A 15,300-nucleotide genomic window follows, 5' to 3' on the forward strand; every position below is an offset into this window, starting at 1 on the left:
CAGAATGCACAACAGAAATGAAATAGTACATGGTAACAAAATAAAAAACATGATCCAAGAATTTGGGACACAAACTCAACCTTGTTATTGTTATTCAAAGGGAAGCATTGTGAACCATCTCAAATGACACTCACAACCAAATATTAACATTTAGAGTAAACCTTTTAGAGTAGTTGTGTAGTATTTCAACACTAAGTGGATCCGGAATGGATATTTGTACTTATGATAAGGGACATGGGAATAATGTTTTTAGAAAGACCTACAAGCGGAGGGGAAAGGGGTAGGTTCCCATGAGAGGAAGGGATAGGGGTAGGTACCTGTGAGAGAAGGGGATAGGAGTAGGTACCTATAATGGTAGGTAACTGTGAGAAAAGGGGATAGGGGTAGGTACCTATAATGGTAGGTACCTGTGAGAGGAGGGGATGGGGGTAGGTACCTGTGAGAGGAGGGGATGGGGATAGGTACCTGTGAGAGGAGGGGAAAGGCGTGGGAGTTTGTGTGCTTCAAGCAGTTCCAGAACTGGTGCGTCTACTGGGTCCACCACAAAAGCTGAATCTGACGCTGCGGCCAAGAGAGGTCACTTCTCTTGTCTCATTACTTCCTGATCCAGAAGAGCTTGACGAATCAGAGAGCTCGATCTGCATAGTGAGGTCAATGGCAGGAACGACCACAGTGGATGTAGACTCCATCACCCAATTTGTAATATCCATATGCACCTAGCACTAAACTCATCTCTGCTCATCTGAAATGTTAACAAACTAACTCAATATGGTCTTTTAACGGAGCTGCACTGCTGCACCATGTGTTTACTCAAGCTAGTCAATTAAAGCAGTGGTTCAGGATGTTCCACAATGCTGGAAAGGGGGGCCTAAGTAGAAAAGTTTGGGAACCTCTGAATTAAAGCTCCTGCACGATTTCCACCAATAAGAGTTTGGAATGTTTGGTCCATCTTACCAACATGAACTACTTTAGAAGTGACTATAACTCACCCCGGCACGCATATTCTCACTCAGCAGATTCCAATGGCTGAAAAGTAAATAAAAACAGGTACACAAATAAACTACATGATATTACCTCTATTCTCTTAGATTACGTTATGGATGGACCTCTACGGAAGTAGGCCACATCCAAACATCCCTGATTGGTCAGTTGAGTCCCTTGTATTTCCCGAGACACCTCACCTCCTTCTCAAAACCCATTGGACGAGAAGGTCAAAAGGGAGGGCTTTCTCATCCAATGGGTTTGAGAAGGAGGCGAGAAGAGAGGACTCGAGGAGAATGCAATTGAGATTGTCCCTATGGGTACGTCCCAAATGGCCCCTATTCCTTAAATACGGAACTATTGTTGACCAAGGCTCTAATAGCGAACATATCTAGGGGATGCATGGGGAACCAAAGAGCAACTACCCATCCTTTATGTCCTGCACAAAGGCGTGTAGGTCTGGGTAGCTTCTCTTTCCCCTGCTGAGGGTGAGGCTGGTCTGGGAGGCTGCAGCCTTGCGGGTCATGGTAGTGAAGGTCACCACTGCAGCCTGATGGGGATGACAGAAAGCAGACTTAGGCTGGAATTCAATCAAATTCGCCATAGGCACTGTTCACGCAATGTCTGTTTACGAACTACTGTCTGTGTGCACAAACAGACATGTACACACACACACACTGTTATCTGGAAGCATTTACCTTTGCCACTCGTTCAGTCTCCTGGGATTGAGATGTCCCAGCTGTCTCTAGATCATCACTCTCCTGCATCACACTCTATCCTTCGACCTCCAGTGTCAGAGTTGATGTGGCTGTCTTCAGATCAACCTGATTTAACTCACTCTCTCCTTTGGCCTCCTAGATTAGAAGACCTTTATAAGCTAAAGCTTGGGAAATTAATTTGGCATTTTAATCTTCACTGCGTCATTAAAACACAAAACGCAATGCATCATACCTCCTGTGACTGAGATGGGATGACAATGGCCTCGTCCAACTCGCTCTCTCCCTCAACCTCCTGTGACTGAGATGTGCCATCTGTCTTCAGATCAGCCTCCTGCATCTTAATTTCTCCTTCATCCTCAAGTCACAGAGTTGGGATATCTGTCTCTAGAACAGCCTCTTCCAACTTGGTCTGTCTCTCTGATCTGTATCAGGTCTAGATACAGAAAAAGGAATCACTCTAAGGTCACTATAATGTGCTATAATGTGAGTGTGAGGATGTTTTCCAATTATAGAATTAGAATCATAGAAGTAAAATTAATCATTCTAGAATTTGAATAGAATCACTCGAATTCTATGGTTCCAATACTATGAGATGACTCGGCCTGCCTATCCAGAGTCATATATTTAGAGAAGTCTGCCAAGTTTTAGGCATGACTCCATGTTAGCGCCTTTTGAGCCTTTCATTTACAAGTCAATTATAAAATAATGTTCGGTTACATAGCATTGTTAAAAATGTCAATATTGCCCATGGGGAGCCAGCTCTCATATGGATATCTTTGATTATACTGTGTCGTGTAATGTTTACATATTGATGTAAATGCAACATAATGCAGATATTTGAATGTCCCAACTAACCAAATACATGGCTCTGGGCCTACCTCTCCATAGGTGGTGATCTTTGACCTACTACAGAATCTGTATTTGTAGGTCTATGTGATCCTGTAACCAGTCACATATGTGTCATTAGTGTAAATCACTCACTTGACTTCCTTCATAACATCACCGTCATTGATGGGGTCACCCAGGTCTGTGAGGGTGAGGTCATTCCCACTGATTCCTGAAAGACAGCACTTATTTTGGCCGGAGCCCTATAGAGTACCACAGTATGAGTCATAATACCATAAAACCTAGCGGTCAAACAGGGAAATGGTTCCAATTGTTTTTCCACCATTCCATTCCATTTTCACAAAATAAGGGCTGTGGTTCAGGTAGGTTTACCCTGGTGTGACAGTTTGATATCTGTGTAAATCTCTAGGTCAAGGTGACTTTTATCAATATATTTGCCTGTATTTACCCAACATGGAATGCTAATTAGCTGCTAATGTGGTTATAAAGAACTACAAATGTCATTACAATCATGCTGATGGAGGCAAAAGTAAGAATCTCTTGATTAACTATGTTAGCTAAATGTAATGAATAAATTGGCTGCATTTCTTTAAAAATGGACAACTCTGAGGGGATGTTAATAATTTGATAATAATCATAATTCAGTGTATTTATTTATTTAATTACAGCTGCATAGCTAATGTTTTTCTTTGGTGTACAAACACTTTTCCACATCAATATTGTACATACATGTGATTGTAAAAGTTTTGTATGTTTTGGTTTGGTCCATCGCGGGTTATCTGTATTTCCGTACCCCCTTATTGTTATTTTGCCTGACCTTCGGCTAGCAAGGTATGTTGTCCTTGGCTCCGAAATGGTTCAATATAAAACCGTGGTAATGTTACACAATGTACTGTTATGCTACCATACGTTTGTTACAATGTGGATAGTATAAATATTTATGTTAACTAGTTTCACAAAGCTCGCTAACTAGGGTATCTATTGTAACTTGTGAGGACTTGGGACAGTGTTTGAGTGTCCATGTGTAGGTGCCTGAGAGCTAGCACCGCGCCAAGCGTTAACATAATGTATGTCTTTTACTTTGTCCGAATTATGTTCCGTATCATTTTACTTGTATTGTATGGTGTGCTGTTGCGCATTGAATGTGTGCATGCAGCACCTGTTATTTCCTTTTGGCGCTCTTTTGCCTGACCTTTTGGCTAGTAAGGTGCCCAAGAGCTAGGACCACGCCAAGGGTTAACATAATGTGTGTTGTCTCTTCGTGTGCTGGGCAAATAAAAATAATTCAACTAGCAAACCTTCAGTTGTGGCAGCGTCCTAATTAAAAGTACACAACGCAGAATGAACCACACGCTACAATTGCATAGACATATCAGTCAAAATACCTCCAAACAAGTCGTGGTATCAATAACAAGATACGAGCTGAAAATCTACGATTCTCCACACGCAGTTTATTGTTGCTAGCTGAGGTTTAGTCATAACAAGATACACGCATTCAGGCCATTGTTTTTCGGGACGTCAGCCAACCTGTGTATGGCTCTAAGTAATGCACTAGCCTACATAGGGAATAGCGTGCAATTTACGACGTAAATATGACGGTGGTGTTATAACCCTTGACCCACAGCAGATTCTAACGTACCTTTAACCAACTGTCAAGACTCCCCGGCCATAGACTTGTAGTTTTTTTATAAACAATATTTAATCCACAGTAATATAATTGAGAATTAAAAAATATAACATGCTTACCTTGAACACTTTCTTCTCCATGTCGTTGCAAAATCAGCACATTTCCTTGCCAAAATGAACGCTCCTCCAGCACGAGCGAGAATCAGACAACTGCTCCCGCGGTTTCTTATCAGTAAAGACTAACAATGCTGTACAGATTTGGGTTGAAAGCTCACCCATGGAAATCCTGCGAGTTGTAAATAAAAGTATGCTATTATTGCCCTTAATGTAATGTTGAGGACGCAATGCAAAATAAAATACATAACCCACACCGTTAGGCCAAGGTACATGCAATTTATCACTGCCAATAAGATACCATTCTTGTTCCTTGTAGCCTTTCTTTTGGGTTATTGGCACCAGTCATTGCCTGACACCTAGAAATGGACTTATACTGCAGTTGTCACATAAAACAGACACAAGTTCATCATTAAATAACATAACTCGTTTCTTTTATTACTCATAAAATATACAGCAATCTTCAGATAGTGAAATAATTCATGGAAGTTTCAAATTGTCACTATTTCATATGTACATGCTATAGTTTCATCATTTTAGAAGAAAGATAAGGAAACAAAAACCTGTGAACCTCCTGTTCCTGATTTGATGAACATAGCAAATGTTTTGTACATATTTCCAGTTAAAATGATCTTCAAAAAGAGACACATGGGGACTTGAACAAGCAATCACATAAAAGGATTGAGTGGTTTCATTTTTTGAAGTTAAAGCAAGCAAAACCTGTCAAAAACATTGATTATAAGATCAAAGACATAAGATATTTATTTTCCAACAGAAAACCTAAATGCTGCTGTCCTACCATTGGTGTACAGTGTTTCTCCTCTCCAAGGGAGACATGTTTTCCACCTCACATGCCTCGGAATAATATCAGTGCTTTTCACAAACGTTGTAGTACTTAGTGTGCATCATTGTTTTCGCTCATACAGCTGCCCTTACTCTTCTAACCTCCCCTCAGTAACTAACGAAGGCACAAAATGACAAATATCACAAGAAAGAATACATGAATGAATAATTTACTTTCTAGAGGGCAAAGGACAGGTAGGTTTAATAACACAAATGTAATATTTATCAATTTAAAAGTCCTGTTGCTCACATACCGGTATGCAAAACTACATCCCAAATGGCACCCTATTTCCTTTAGAGTGCACTGCTTTTGACCAGAATCCTATGGGCCCTGTTCAACAGTAGTGCACTATTCAGTATAGGGTTCTATTTCATCTTTGAAATTACTCATCAGAGCAAATACTACAATTTGTTGTTTCCCACAGAGCTTAAGACATGAATGATTTTATTAAAATGTGTTCATAGAAAATAAATGATTTCCCCTCCCACATGGATTACAGACAAGAGGCTAGGTGCGTTCTGACTGTCTTAGTGTGCGGATAAACATGACAATCACTCATGAAACTTAAATGAAACATCACTCCTTGTTTTTTTCTCAGACCAATTTCTAGTAAAAACAGGTTTTAAAAAGGCTTCTTCCACATCTTTTGGTCCCTGTCTGTTTTGCTCTCAGTGAAGTGCTACTATCCCCTTGGACTACAGGTTATTGCCATCATAAGGTGTATGTCTGTCTGTTTGCCAGACAGTTTCTACCGTTTAGGACTTTTGTGGGTAAAGGTAAAAATGGGGTATAGCAGCAGCAGTTCCTCTGAAGTCCAGTATCTGCTGGAAGGGAACCTGGTGGTACGAGAGGATGAGTGTGGGCCAGCCAGCCTGTTGCACCTCCCCCCTCTCCCTCCTTTTCTCTATTTGCGGGACTCTTAAGGCTCCTGTGCGGACTGTCTTGGCTCGTGCCCTCCCAAAGCTGGCTATGGTGATTTAAGACACGGTGTGTGTAGGTGTATATTTGTGGCCTCTGCCCCACTTCGCTGTCCATCCGCCTGCACTTGCCTCCCTTCTTTCTGGCTCCCCTCCTGGGCAGCGACCACCACCACTCTCAGTAAGTCTCCGAGTCTGAGTCGTTGAGTTCCTCATCCTTGTAGAAGCCTTCGTCGTGGCCGCGGTGGCCGATGTTGTTGAAGCTGCAGTAGGAGCTGTGTTCACTGCGCAGCACGGGCAGGCTGTCGAAGGTAACACTCTTGGAGGGGCTGGTAGTGTAGTGGTTAATGGCACTGAAGGTCAGGCTGGGTGCCGGGGTGCAGGGGGACACGGGCATCATGGTGGCCAGGATCAGCGCCAGGCAGTCCGCCACGTCTTTGTTGGGGGCGCAGGCCAAGGCCGGCGTGTAACCTGAGGGGTACAAACAGAACCACAGAGGATAACTTCAGGAGCATCACTGTTTACAACAACACTTTTGGTGAAAAACATGAAATAACTTGGCATCTCCTAGCCTTGTGTTAAGACAATTTTATTTAACCAGGTAGGCCAGTTGAGAACAAGTTCTCATTTCCAACTGCGACCTGGCCAAGATAAAGCAAAGCAGTGCGACAAAAAAACAGAGTTACACATGGGATAAACAAAGTATAGTAAATAACAATAGAAACATCTATATACAGTGTGTGCAAATGGAGTAAGGTAAGGCATAAATAGGTCATAGTAGCAAAGTAATTACAATTCAGAAAATGAACACGAGTGATCGATGTGCAGATGATGATGTGCAAGTAGAAATACTGGTGTGCAAAAGAGCAGAAATGTAAATAAAAACAATATGGGGATGAGGTAGGTAGTTGGATGGGCTGTGTACAGCTGCAGCGATTGGTGAGCTGCTCAGATAGCTGATGCTTAAAGTTAGTGAGGGAAATATAAGTCTCCCAACTTCAGTGACTTTTGCAATTCGTTCCAGTTATTGGCAGCAGAAAACTGGAAGGAAAGGCGGCCAAAGAGGTGTTGGCTTTGGGGATGACATACCTGCTGCAGCGCGTGCTTCGGGTGGGTGTTATGATGACCAGTGAGCTGAGATAATGGCGAGCTTTACCTAGCAAAGACTTCTACATGACCTGGAGCCAGTGGGTCTGGCGACGAGAGCATACAGGATGCAGTGGTGGTTGGTATATGGGGCTTTGGTGACAAAACGGATGGCACTGTGATAGACTGCATCCAATTTGTTGAGTAGTATTTTGTAAATGACATCGCCGAAGTCGAGGATCGGTAGGATAGTCAGTTTTACGAGGGTATGTTTGGCAGCGTGAGTGAAGGAGGCTTTGTTGCAAAATATGAAGCCGATTCTAAATTTAATTTTGGATTGGAGATGCTTAATATAAGTCTGGAAGGAGAGTTTACAGTCTAGCCAGACACCTAGGTATTTGTAGTTGTCCACATATTCTAAGTCAGAACCGTCCAGAGTAGTGATGGGCGGGTGGGTGCAGGCAGTGATCGGTTGAAGAGAATGCATTTCGTTTTACTAGCGTGTAAGAGAAGTTGGAGGCCACGGAAGGAGTCGTATGGCATTGTAGCTCATTTGGAGGTTTGTTAACACAGTGTCTAAAGAAGTGCCAGACATATACAGAATGGTATCGTCTGTGTAGAGATGAATCAAGGAAATACCCGCAGCAAGAGCGACATCATTGATGTATACTGAGAAAAGAGTTCGCCCGAGAATTGAACCCTGTGGTACCCCCATAGAGACTGCCAGCGGTCCAGACAACAGGCCCTCCGATTTGACACACTGAACTCTTATCTGCAAAGTAGTTGGTGAACCAGGCGAGGCAGTCATTTAAGAAACCAAGGCTGTTGAGTCTGCCGATAAGAATACGGTGATTGACAGAGTTGAAATCCTTGGCCAGGTCGATGAAGACCGCTGCACAGTACTGTCTTTTATCAATGGCGGTTATGATATCGTTTAGTACCTTGAGTGTGGCTGAGGTGCACCTGTGGTCAGCTCGAAAACCGGATTGCACAGTGGAGAAGGTACGGTGGGATTCGAAATGGTCAGTGATCTGTTTAACTTCACTTTTGAAGATTTTGGAAAGGCAGGGCAGGATGGATACAGGTCTGTAACAGTTTGGTCTAGTATCACCCCCTTTGAAGAGGGAGATGACCACGGCAGCTTTCCAATGAATCTCGGACGATACGAACAGACTAGTAATAGTTTTTTTTTTCTCTCGTTACTTTACCAAGTAAGTTGAGAGAACAAGTTCTCATTTGCATCAACGACCTGGGGAATAGTTACAGGGGAGAGGAGGGTGATGAATGAGCCAATTGTAAACTGGGGATTATTAGGTGACCATGATAGTTTGAGGGCCAGATTGGGAATTTAGCCAGGACACCGGGGTTAACACCCCTACTCTTACAACAAGTGCAATGGGATCTTTAATGACCTCAGAGAGTCAGGACACCCATTTAACATCCCATCTGAAAGACTGCACCCTACACAGGGTAGTGTCCCCAATCACTGCCCTGGGGCATTGGGATATTTTTAGACCAGAGGAAAGAGTGCCTCCTACTGGCCCTCCAGCAGCACCTGGTCTCCCATCCAGGGACTGACCAGGACCAACCCTGCTTAGCTTCAGAAGCAAGCCAGCAGAGGTATGCAGGGTGGTATGCTGCTGGTGTTGCAGCAATGGCAGCAGATAATTTTAGGGGAGAGGGTCCAGATTGTCTTGCCCAGCTGATTTGTATGGGTCCAGTTTTTGCAGCTCTTTCAGAACATCAGCTATCTGGATTTGGGTGAAGGAGAAGCTGGGAGGCTTGGGAAAGTAGCTGTGGGGAGTACGGAGCTGTTGGCTTGGGGTAGCCAGGAGAAAAGAATGGCCAGCTGTAGAGAAATGCTTTTTGAAATTCTCGATTTATTGGTGGTGACAGTGTATCCTAGCCTCAGTGCAGTGGGAAGCTGGGAGGTGCTCTTATTCTTCATGGACTTTAGTGTCCCAGACCTTTCCAAGCAGTGGATTAGAGAGAAACATTTGTGGACACATTGAGAAGAAAAGTACCAGAGAAAATGGTGTTAGCCTTACGGATCTTACCATTCTCATCGACTGCGAGCACGCTAGCACCCTTCGCTAGCAGCTCTTGCACCACCACGGTCAGACCATTTCTGGCTGCAACGTGTAACGGCCTGAGGGGAAAGCACCATCAGATTAGCCAGCAGAAAATTAGGATACCTCCCAAATGCCAGACTATTCCCTATATAGTGCACTTCTTCTGACCAAGGGCCCTATGGCCCAATTAATGCAGCTGAACCATACGTACGTCTGCAAGGCTGCGTTAGTCGAGTTGATGAGGTTCCTGTCTGTAATCTTCTCCAATATCAACAAGGCACTAGTTTCATGCCCCTTTAAAAACAGAGTCAAACATGTCAGACAAAATTCAAACCAAAGAGAACATCATGTTCATGTGGGGTTGCTCACCTTACTGCAGGCCAGATGAAGAGCAGTGTTCTTGACTGCATCCTGCAGGGTGAGCTCTGCTTTGGCACTGCTCACCAACAGCTCTGAGACAGAGAAACATAAAAGGAATTACATTAGGAAATTAAGCTACTTATTCAAATTGTTGAATTTACGCCAGCTGGCGAGGCACAAAACGGAGGAGAGGGGACTGCATACCGACAGCGTTGGTTTGTCCATTCTCAGCAGCCATCATGAGGGAGGTCTTCCCGGAGGCGTCGGGGGAGTTGACCTGGGCATTGTGACCTAGCAGCAGCTGAAGACACTCCACGTGGTCCGTGAAGGCTGCCGCATGCAGGGGGGTCCTGGAGAGAGGAAACTGTTTTCATTGATATTGAGTAGGAGTGTTATTATCAAGTATAGTTTCTACAATCCCTCATCCAACCCGAGGTCGTTTTCACAACATTATTCTCCAGAAGAAAAGGCTGTTGTCGTGTGCCGTAGTTACCGGTTCTTGGTGTCAGTGGCGTTGACAATGGCTGGTCCCAGAGTGTCAATCAACATTTCTGCAGCCCCCTCGTTGTCGTTGATCACAGCACAGTGGAGGGGGCTGAAGGAGTTTCCCTCTGTCTTGTGGAAAACCTCCTGTTCCAGCAGCACCTCGACACACGTGTCATGGCCTAGTGGAAGATTAATTCTAAATTAAATGAATCAAAAGTAATACGTTGCTCTAGCGGGAAACATTACATACAACAAAAAGATGACGTCACTGTAGACCACAACAATACCCTCAGAGAAAGCAAAGGATCTGACAATGGTGAAGTCACAAAAAAACGTTTTAGCTACAACATATACTATGTCAATCCCTGACAAAGTTCTTTCAGTGTAAGCTCCACCACTGAGAGTCATAATCCTACTTCTCCCACAGTGCTGTAGTCTTGTTCATTCCCCCACATTGCTCCATCAAGACCAATATAATGCTTTTCAATCCACGAGAGGGAGTGAATGAGTGCACACTTCTTGGAGAAGAGAATAGAGCTCCAGTCCAGTTAGTACCGTTGTAAGGCCTGCCTAATTCAGGGACATGTTTACAGTGTTGGAGAGGGAATCAGAATAGAGCTTCAGTCCAGTTAGTACCGTTGTAGCAGGCCCAGTGTAGTGGCGTGTAGCCCTGGTTGTCTGTGATGACAGGGAGGGTCTCCACTGACTGGGCTGCATGTAGGAGCCCCCCCAGCACCCCGATGTGTCCAGACGCCGCCGCCAGGTGAACAGGGGTCCGCCCCTTACAGTCCCGAACTAGGAAGCTGGCGCTGTGCTGCAGCAGGGCCTCCACACACTCCTCATGACCAGTCACCGCCTGGTAGGGTGGCGAGACAAGAATGGAATTGATTAAGTCAATCAATTATATAATAAGGAATATTTGGGCATAATATATATTCCATGCTAGATCCCACACCAAAGCAATCCCTAGTAGTTCAATGGCCCCATCCCTAGATCAGAACAAGCCTCCCCCTCTCTTTCTGTGTGTGAGTGTGTACAACTCTCCTCCTCACCCCTCTGTGTAGAGCTGTTCTGCCCCACTTGTCTTTGGCTTCTACGCTGGCTCCCTTGTTGAGCAGTGAGTACACACAGTCTGTGTGTCCGCTCAGCACCGACAGCATCAGAGGGGTTCTGATACACAAGACAACAGGTCATTTACAAACCGGTAATAACCAGGTCCCAAATGGCAACCTATTCCCTATATGGTACACTACTCTTGACCTGAGCCCATAGGACTTTGGTTTAAAGTAGTGCACCAAGTAGGGAATAGGTTGTCATTTGGGATGCATCCCCAGTTTCAAAATCTCTTTTTCAGGAATTGTATCCAAAACCTAATTGACTTACTGTCCATTCCCATCTTGAACATCCACGGCACTCTGGAGGTCCGCATTTCCAATCAGCAAACGCAAACACTCCGAATGACCGTTGGTTGCTAGAGGAAGATAAACAGAGAGGATATAAGAATGTCAGATGATTGACCGTTGGTAGCTAGAGGAGGATAAACAGAGAGGATATAAGAATGTCAGATGATTGACCGTTGGTAGCTAGAGGATGAACAGAGAGGATATGAGCAGATTGCTGGACGACAACCTTCACATGAACAGCTGGACGACTATAACCTTCACATGAACAGACAGATTTCTAGAACAGTGGTGTTGGTAGATGACATCCTTATGTTGTTAACACAGCATATAATAAAGAATTTTGGTGCTGAGGCCATCGAAGCCTGTCACCTGTTAGCTGTGTACCTGGCTCTGGATAGAAGTCTCCCCTGTGTACTGATCTAGGATCAGCTTACCCTCCCTAGATCCTCAATCATTAGTGGAGAACATGACAAATAATGACCTTAGATCAGTGTCTAGTGGGCATTTTCACACGATACCATGTAACATCCCTAGAGTGGACATTGTCGTCCTAGCAACATGTCCAAACAAATGGCCATCTTGGTCAGGAAAACTTTTTAATTACAGAAGCTCTATGTGATATCCTTATGTCTACCTGCAGCGTGGATGGGGGTCCTCTTCAGAGTGAAGTCTTTAACCAGGATGGAGGCTCCCTGGTTGATGAGGACGTCAACACACTCCACATGGCCTTTAAAGGCAGCCAGGTCCAGAGGGGTGCGCCCCTGGCTGTCCCTCACGTCTAGATCCAGCAGAGACTGAACCAGGACCTCCATAGCATGGTGGTGACCGTGGTACGCCTGAATAGAAACACAAACAGTCTCAAGCAAAGTCCAGTGGTACGCCTGAATAGATATTCACTCTTAATATAATCACTGTCCTAGAGTAGACCAGTGGTACGCCTGAACAGAAATACAGGGCTAGACCTCTAAAGTAGACCAGAGTCTTTCAATCGGGAGCCCATTTTTGCTCCCGCCCAGCATCAACATCGGATGTTCCTGCCAAGCGTGGGATTGAGAAACAAACACTCTACTTCTCCTCTGAGGTTGATTAACTCAAATGGCAAAATAAGGAAATCGGCCTCATCATCACTGTGTAGAATATGCATGTATTTTACACTAATCAGGAATAGATCGGAATATGGTGTGTGAGTCTGTCTGGACAGTCAACTTCCTGTGGAAAATCTACACCATGCTTGCATCCCAGATAGCACCCTATTCCCTATGTAGTGAACTACTTTTGATCAGGGCCTATAAGGATCTGGTCAAAAGTAGTGTACTAAATAGGGTGCCATTTGTCATATGGAGACCACTACAGGAGCAGGTAGGCTTTACTCACAGCGAGGTGTAGAGGGCTGATGGGAGCTCTGACATCAGAGTCGTTCAGGATGTCTGTCCCTGAGGTTTCCATTAGCTGAGGAAAGACACGAACGGCCAGTTCAGACTTGTAACATATTTACTTGGAAGGTTAGTCTAGTAGCATGTGTAACATGGTAAATCTCAGTGACCAGCCTCTGCAGACATACTGGGGTGTTGCATCCATACCTTAAACAAGCAAGTGTGAGGAAAAGTTACCAACTGGCACTTACCACATCTAAAGGTGTTTCACTTGCAATCTGGAAAAAGAACATCAAGAGTGACGACAAACATGCAACCACACCTTAAAACCTACTGAATATCAATGACTATGTCCCAAATGGCAGCCTATTCCCTATATAGTGCACTACTTTTGACCAGAGCCCTATGGGCCCCACAGCCATTTGGGACGCAAGGAAAATGGTGTGGATGCAGGGCATCTAGTATCCTGTGGTTCTGACTCACCAGCTCCAGACAGAGGCGGTGTCCGTATGCAGACGCGTAATGCACTGCATTGTAGCCCTGATTGTCCCGGATCCCTGGGTTAGCATCGTTTCGCAGCAAATACTCCAGACACCTAGAGGTCAAGAGTTCACTAATCATTACACCAACATCAAGACAGACAGATAATCAAGCAGAGACTTTTCCAAAGGAGACGTGGCCAAGCTTTCACACTGCCGATTGAACACTAGCGTGCATTCAAACACTCAACATACTCTCCAGACTACAGTGAAATGTGAAAGGTCACGGCACCACAACACACACACACAACAGTAAGAGGAGTGTGAGACGTACTTTCCGTCTGTATCGGAGGCAGCAGCGTAGTGGAGCGGGGTGCAGCCCCTCTTATCCAGGTCGTTCACACTGGCCCCAGACCCCACCAAGGCAAACAGACACTGGTAGTTACAGTTGGCTGCTGCATAATGCAGAGGACTCCTAGAGGAACACAAAGAGTCAACAGAAACAGCTGATTGGAGATGCAAAACAATATATCCCATAATAATTCCTATATTCCCCATTGTCATAAAGAACAAATATGAAAGTTATTTGATGCCACAGACAGACCTTCCGAAGCTGTCCTTTCTGTTGAAGTCTGCCCCTGTGTTGAGCAGCAGATTCAGACAGTCCAGGTTCCTGTTAACAAGATATCAAGTTTAGAAAGGCCCTCTGAGATATCAGGTGCATGTTAACAATGAGAGAACCTGAAAGAAAAGAGAAACCTGTACACTGCTCTTGCTAGCATCACTCTTTTTATTAAGGCTAATAAAAGCTAGGATAAAAACAGTGATACTAGCAGGAGCAGTGTGCAGGTTTCTCTTCTCTTTCAGGAAGATAGACATTTTAGTCAATACCACCATAACATGGAGCCACATTATACAGAAATGATACTGCAGGAGGAGAGGGTTTTCCAGGTCATGAACTACATATTCCTTGGTGTAAAGCCTGGACCAGTCCACTCACCCTCCAGCTGCTGCAGCATGTAAACAGGTCCTTCCAAAGTCGTCAGGGGTGTCTATATCAAAGCCTGATGAGAGGAGCTTTCGACAGCAGTCAGAGAAACCACTGAGAGCAGCCAGGTGGAGGGGGAACATCCCATGGACGCCTCGTCTGCAACAACATTTTATACTTTAAGCAGACACTCTTATTCAGAGCGACTTCCAGTTAATTCAGCTGAGTTTAGAAACAGCAGCACATCACAGTCCTCATTAAACCCTACTGCACACTGCAATGCCCAGTCTATCAACCACCCACACACCACAATGGAGGCCATTTCATGTGTTGAGCAGAGAGTCTCCAAGTAGGAATTCGGTCAATGACAGAATTGCAGATGCATGTTGCAGTATTGCTGGAAACTGTGTTCTCTTACTTGGCTGTGTCAGCACCGTTCGTGATGAGTGTATTGATGAGTAACTCGTGGCCGTAGCGAGCAGAGATGTGCAGGGGTGTGTTTCCATTCTTATCTTCACAGTCGATCTCAGCACCTAATACACACACAAAATCAACCACTTGACCCTAGAGGCATCACGTAGCTAAATGTTCAACCACATTGCAGTAACATTGCTCTGTGCCAGTGTATCATGGTTTGAAGACAAAAGACAAGATGCTGAAGAGCCTACTGGTTCATATATACACTGCTAAAAAAACAAACAAAGGAAATACTTAAACACCAAAATGTAACTCCAAGTCAATCACACTTCTGTGAATTCAAACTGTCCACTGAGGAAGCAACACTGATTGACAATAAATGTCACATGCTGTTGTGCAAATGGAATAGACAACAGGTGGAAATTATAGGCAATTAGCAAGACACCCCCAATAAAGGAGTGGTTCTGCAGGTGGCGACCACAGACCACTTCTCAGTTCCTATGCTTCCTGGCTGATGTTTTGGTCACTTTTGAATACTGGCGGTGCTTTCACTCTAGTGGTAGCATGAGACGGAGTCTACAACCCACAC

At 44.5% G+C, this 15,300-nt stretch overlaps 1 protein-coding gene and 1 long non-coding RNA gene across 4 annotated transcripts in view; both read right to left on the reverse strand.

The window, feature by feature from the left end:
• Window positions 1–148: 148 nt before the first annotated feature.
• On the reverse strand, window positions 149–4,526 carry LOC121844695. Its single transcript, XR_006082120.1, has 3 exons — window positions 4,293–4,526; window positions 2,682–2,757; window positions 149–2,133 (listed from the first exon to the last, which is right to left on the reverse strand). It is a non-coding gene; the product is annotated as an uncharacterized LOC121844695 (long non-coding RNA).
• A 165-nt stretch (window positions 4,527–4,691) lies between these two features.
• Window positions 4,692–15,300, reverse strand: part of LOC112241817 (serine/threonine-protein phosphatase 6 regulatory ankyrin repeat subunit A) — a 40,456-nt gene continuing 29,847 nt past the window's right edge. For 2 of the 3 annotated variants that reach the window (XM_042315092.1, XM_042315088.1), the window contains 17 exons: window positions 14,713–14,827; window positions 14,307–14,453; window positions 13,911–13,979; window positions 13,641–13,781; window positions 13,311–13,422; window positions 13,079–13,105; window positions 12,829–12,903; window positions 12,089–12,290; window positions 11,435–11,522; window positions 11,104–11,221; window positions 10,688–10,907; window positions 10,059–10,230; window positions 9,770–9,915; window positions 9,575–9,657; window positions 9,417–9,499; window positions 9,191–9,282; window positions 4,692–6,518 (listed from right to left, as the gene is read on the reverse strand). In XM_042315092.1, the coding sequence (XP_042171026.1) occupies window positions 6,226–6,518; window positions 9,191–9,282; window positions 9,417–9,499; window positions 9,575–9,657; window positions 9,770–9,915; window positions 10,059–10,230; window positions 10,688–10,907; window positions 11,104–11,221; window positions 11,435–11,522; window positions 12,089–12,290; window positions 12,829–12,903; window positions 13,079–13,105; window positions 13,311–13,422; window positions 13,641–13,781; window positions 13,911–13,979; window positions 14,307–14,453; window positions 14,713–14,827 (2,183 nt within the window). In that variant the 3' untranslated portion in view covers window positions 4,692–6,225. The remainder of the gene's footprint in view (window positions 6,519–9,190; window positions 9,283–9,416; window positions 9,500–9,574; window positions 9,658–9,769; window positions 9,916–10,058; window positions 10,231–10,687; window positions 10,908–11,103; window positions 11,222–11,434; window positions 11,523–12,088; window positions 12,291–12,828; window positions 12,904–13,078; window positions 13,106–13,310; window positions 13,423–13,640; window positions 13,782–13,910; window positions 13,980–14,306; window positions 14,454–14,712; window positions 14,828–15,300) is intronic. The other variant, XM_042315089.1, reaches the window with a different exon arrangement.

This window comes from Oncorhynchus tshawytscha, unplaced genomic scaffold (assembly GCF_018296145.1).
Source record: "Oncorhynchus tshawytscha isolate Ot180627B unplaced genomic scaffold, Otsh_v2.0 Un_contig_7084_pilon_pilon, whole genome shotgun sequence".
Lineage (NCBI taxonomy): Eukaryota > Metazoa > Chordata > Actinopteri > Salmoniformes > Salmonidae > Oncorhynchus > Oncorhynchus tshawytscha.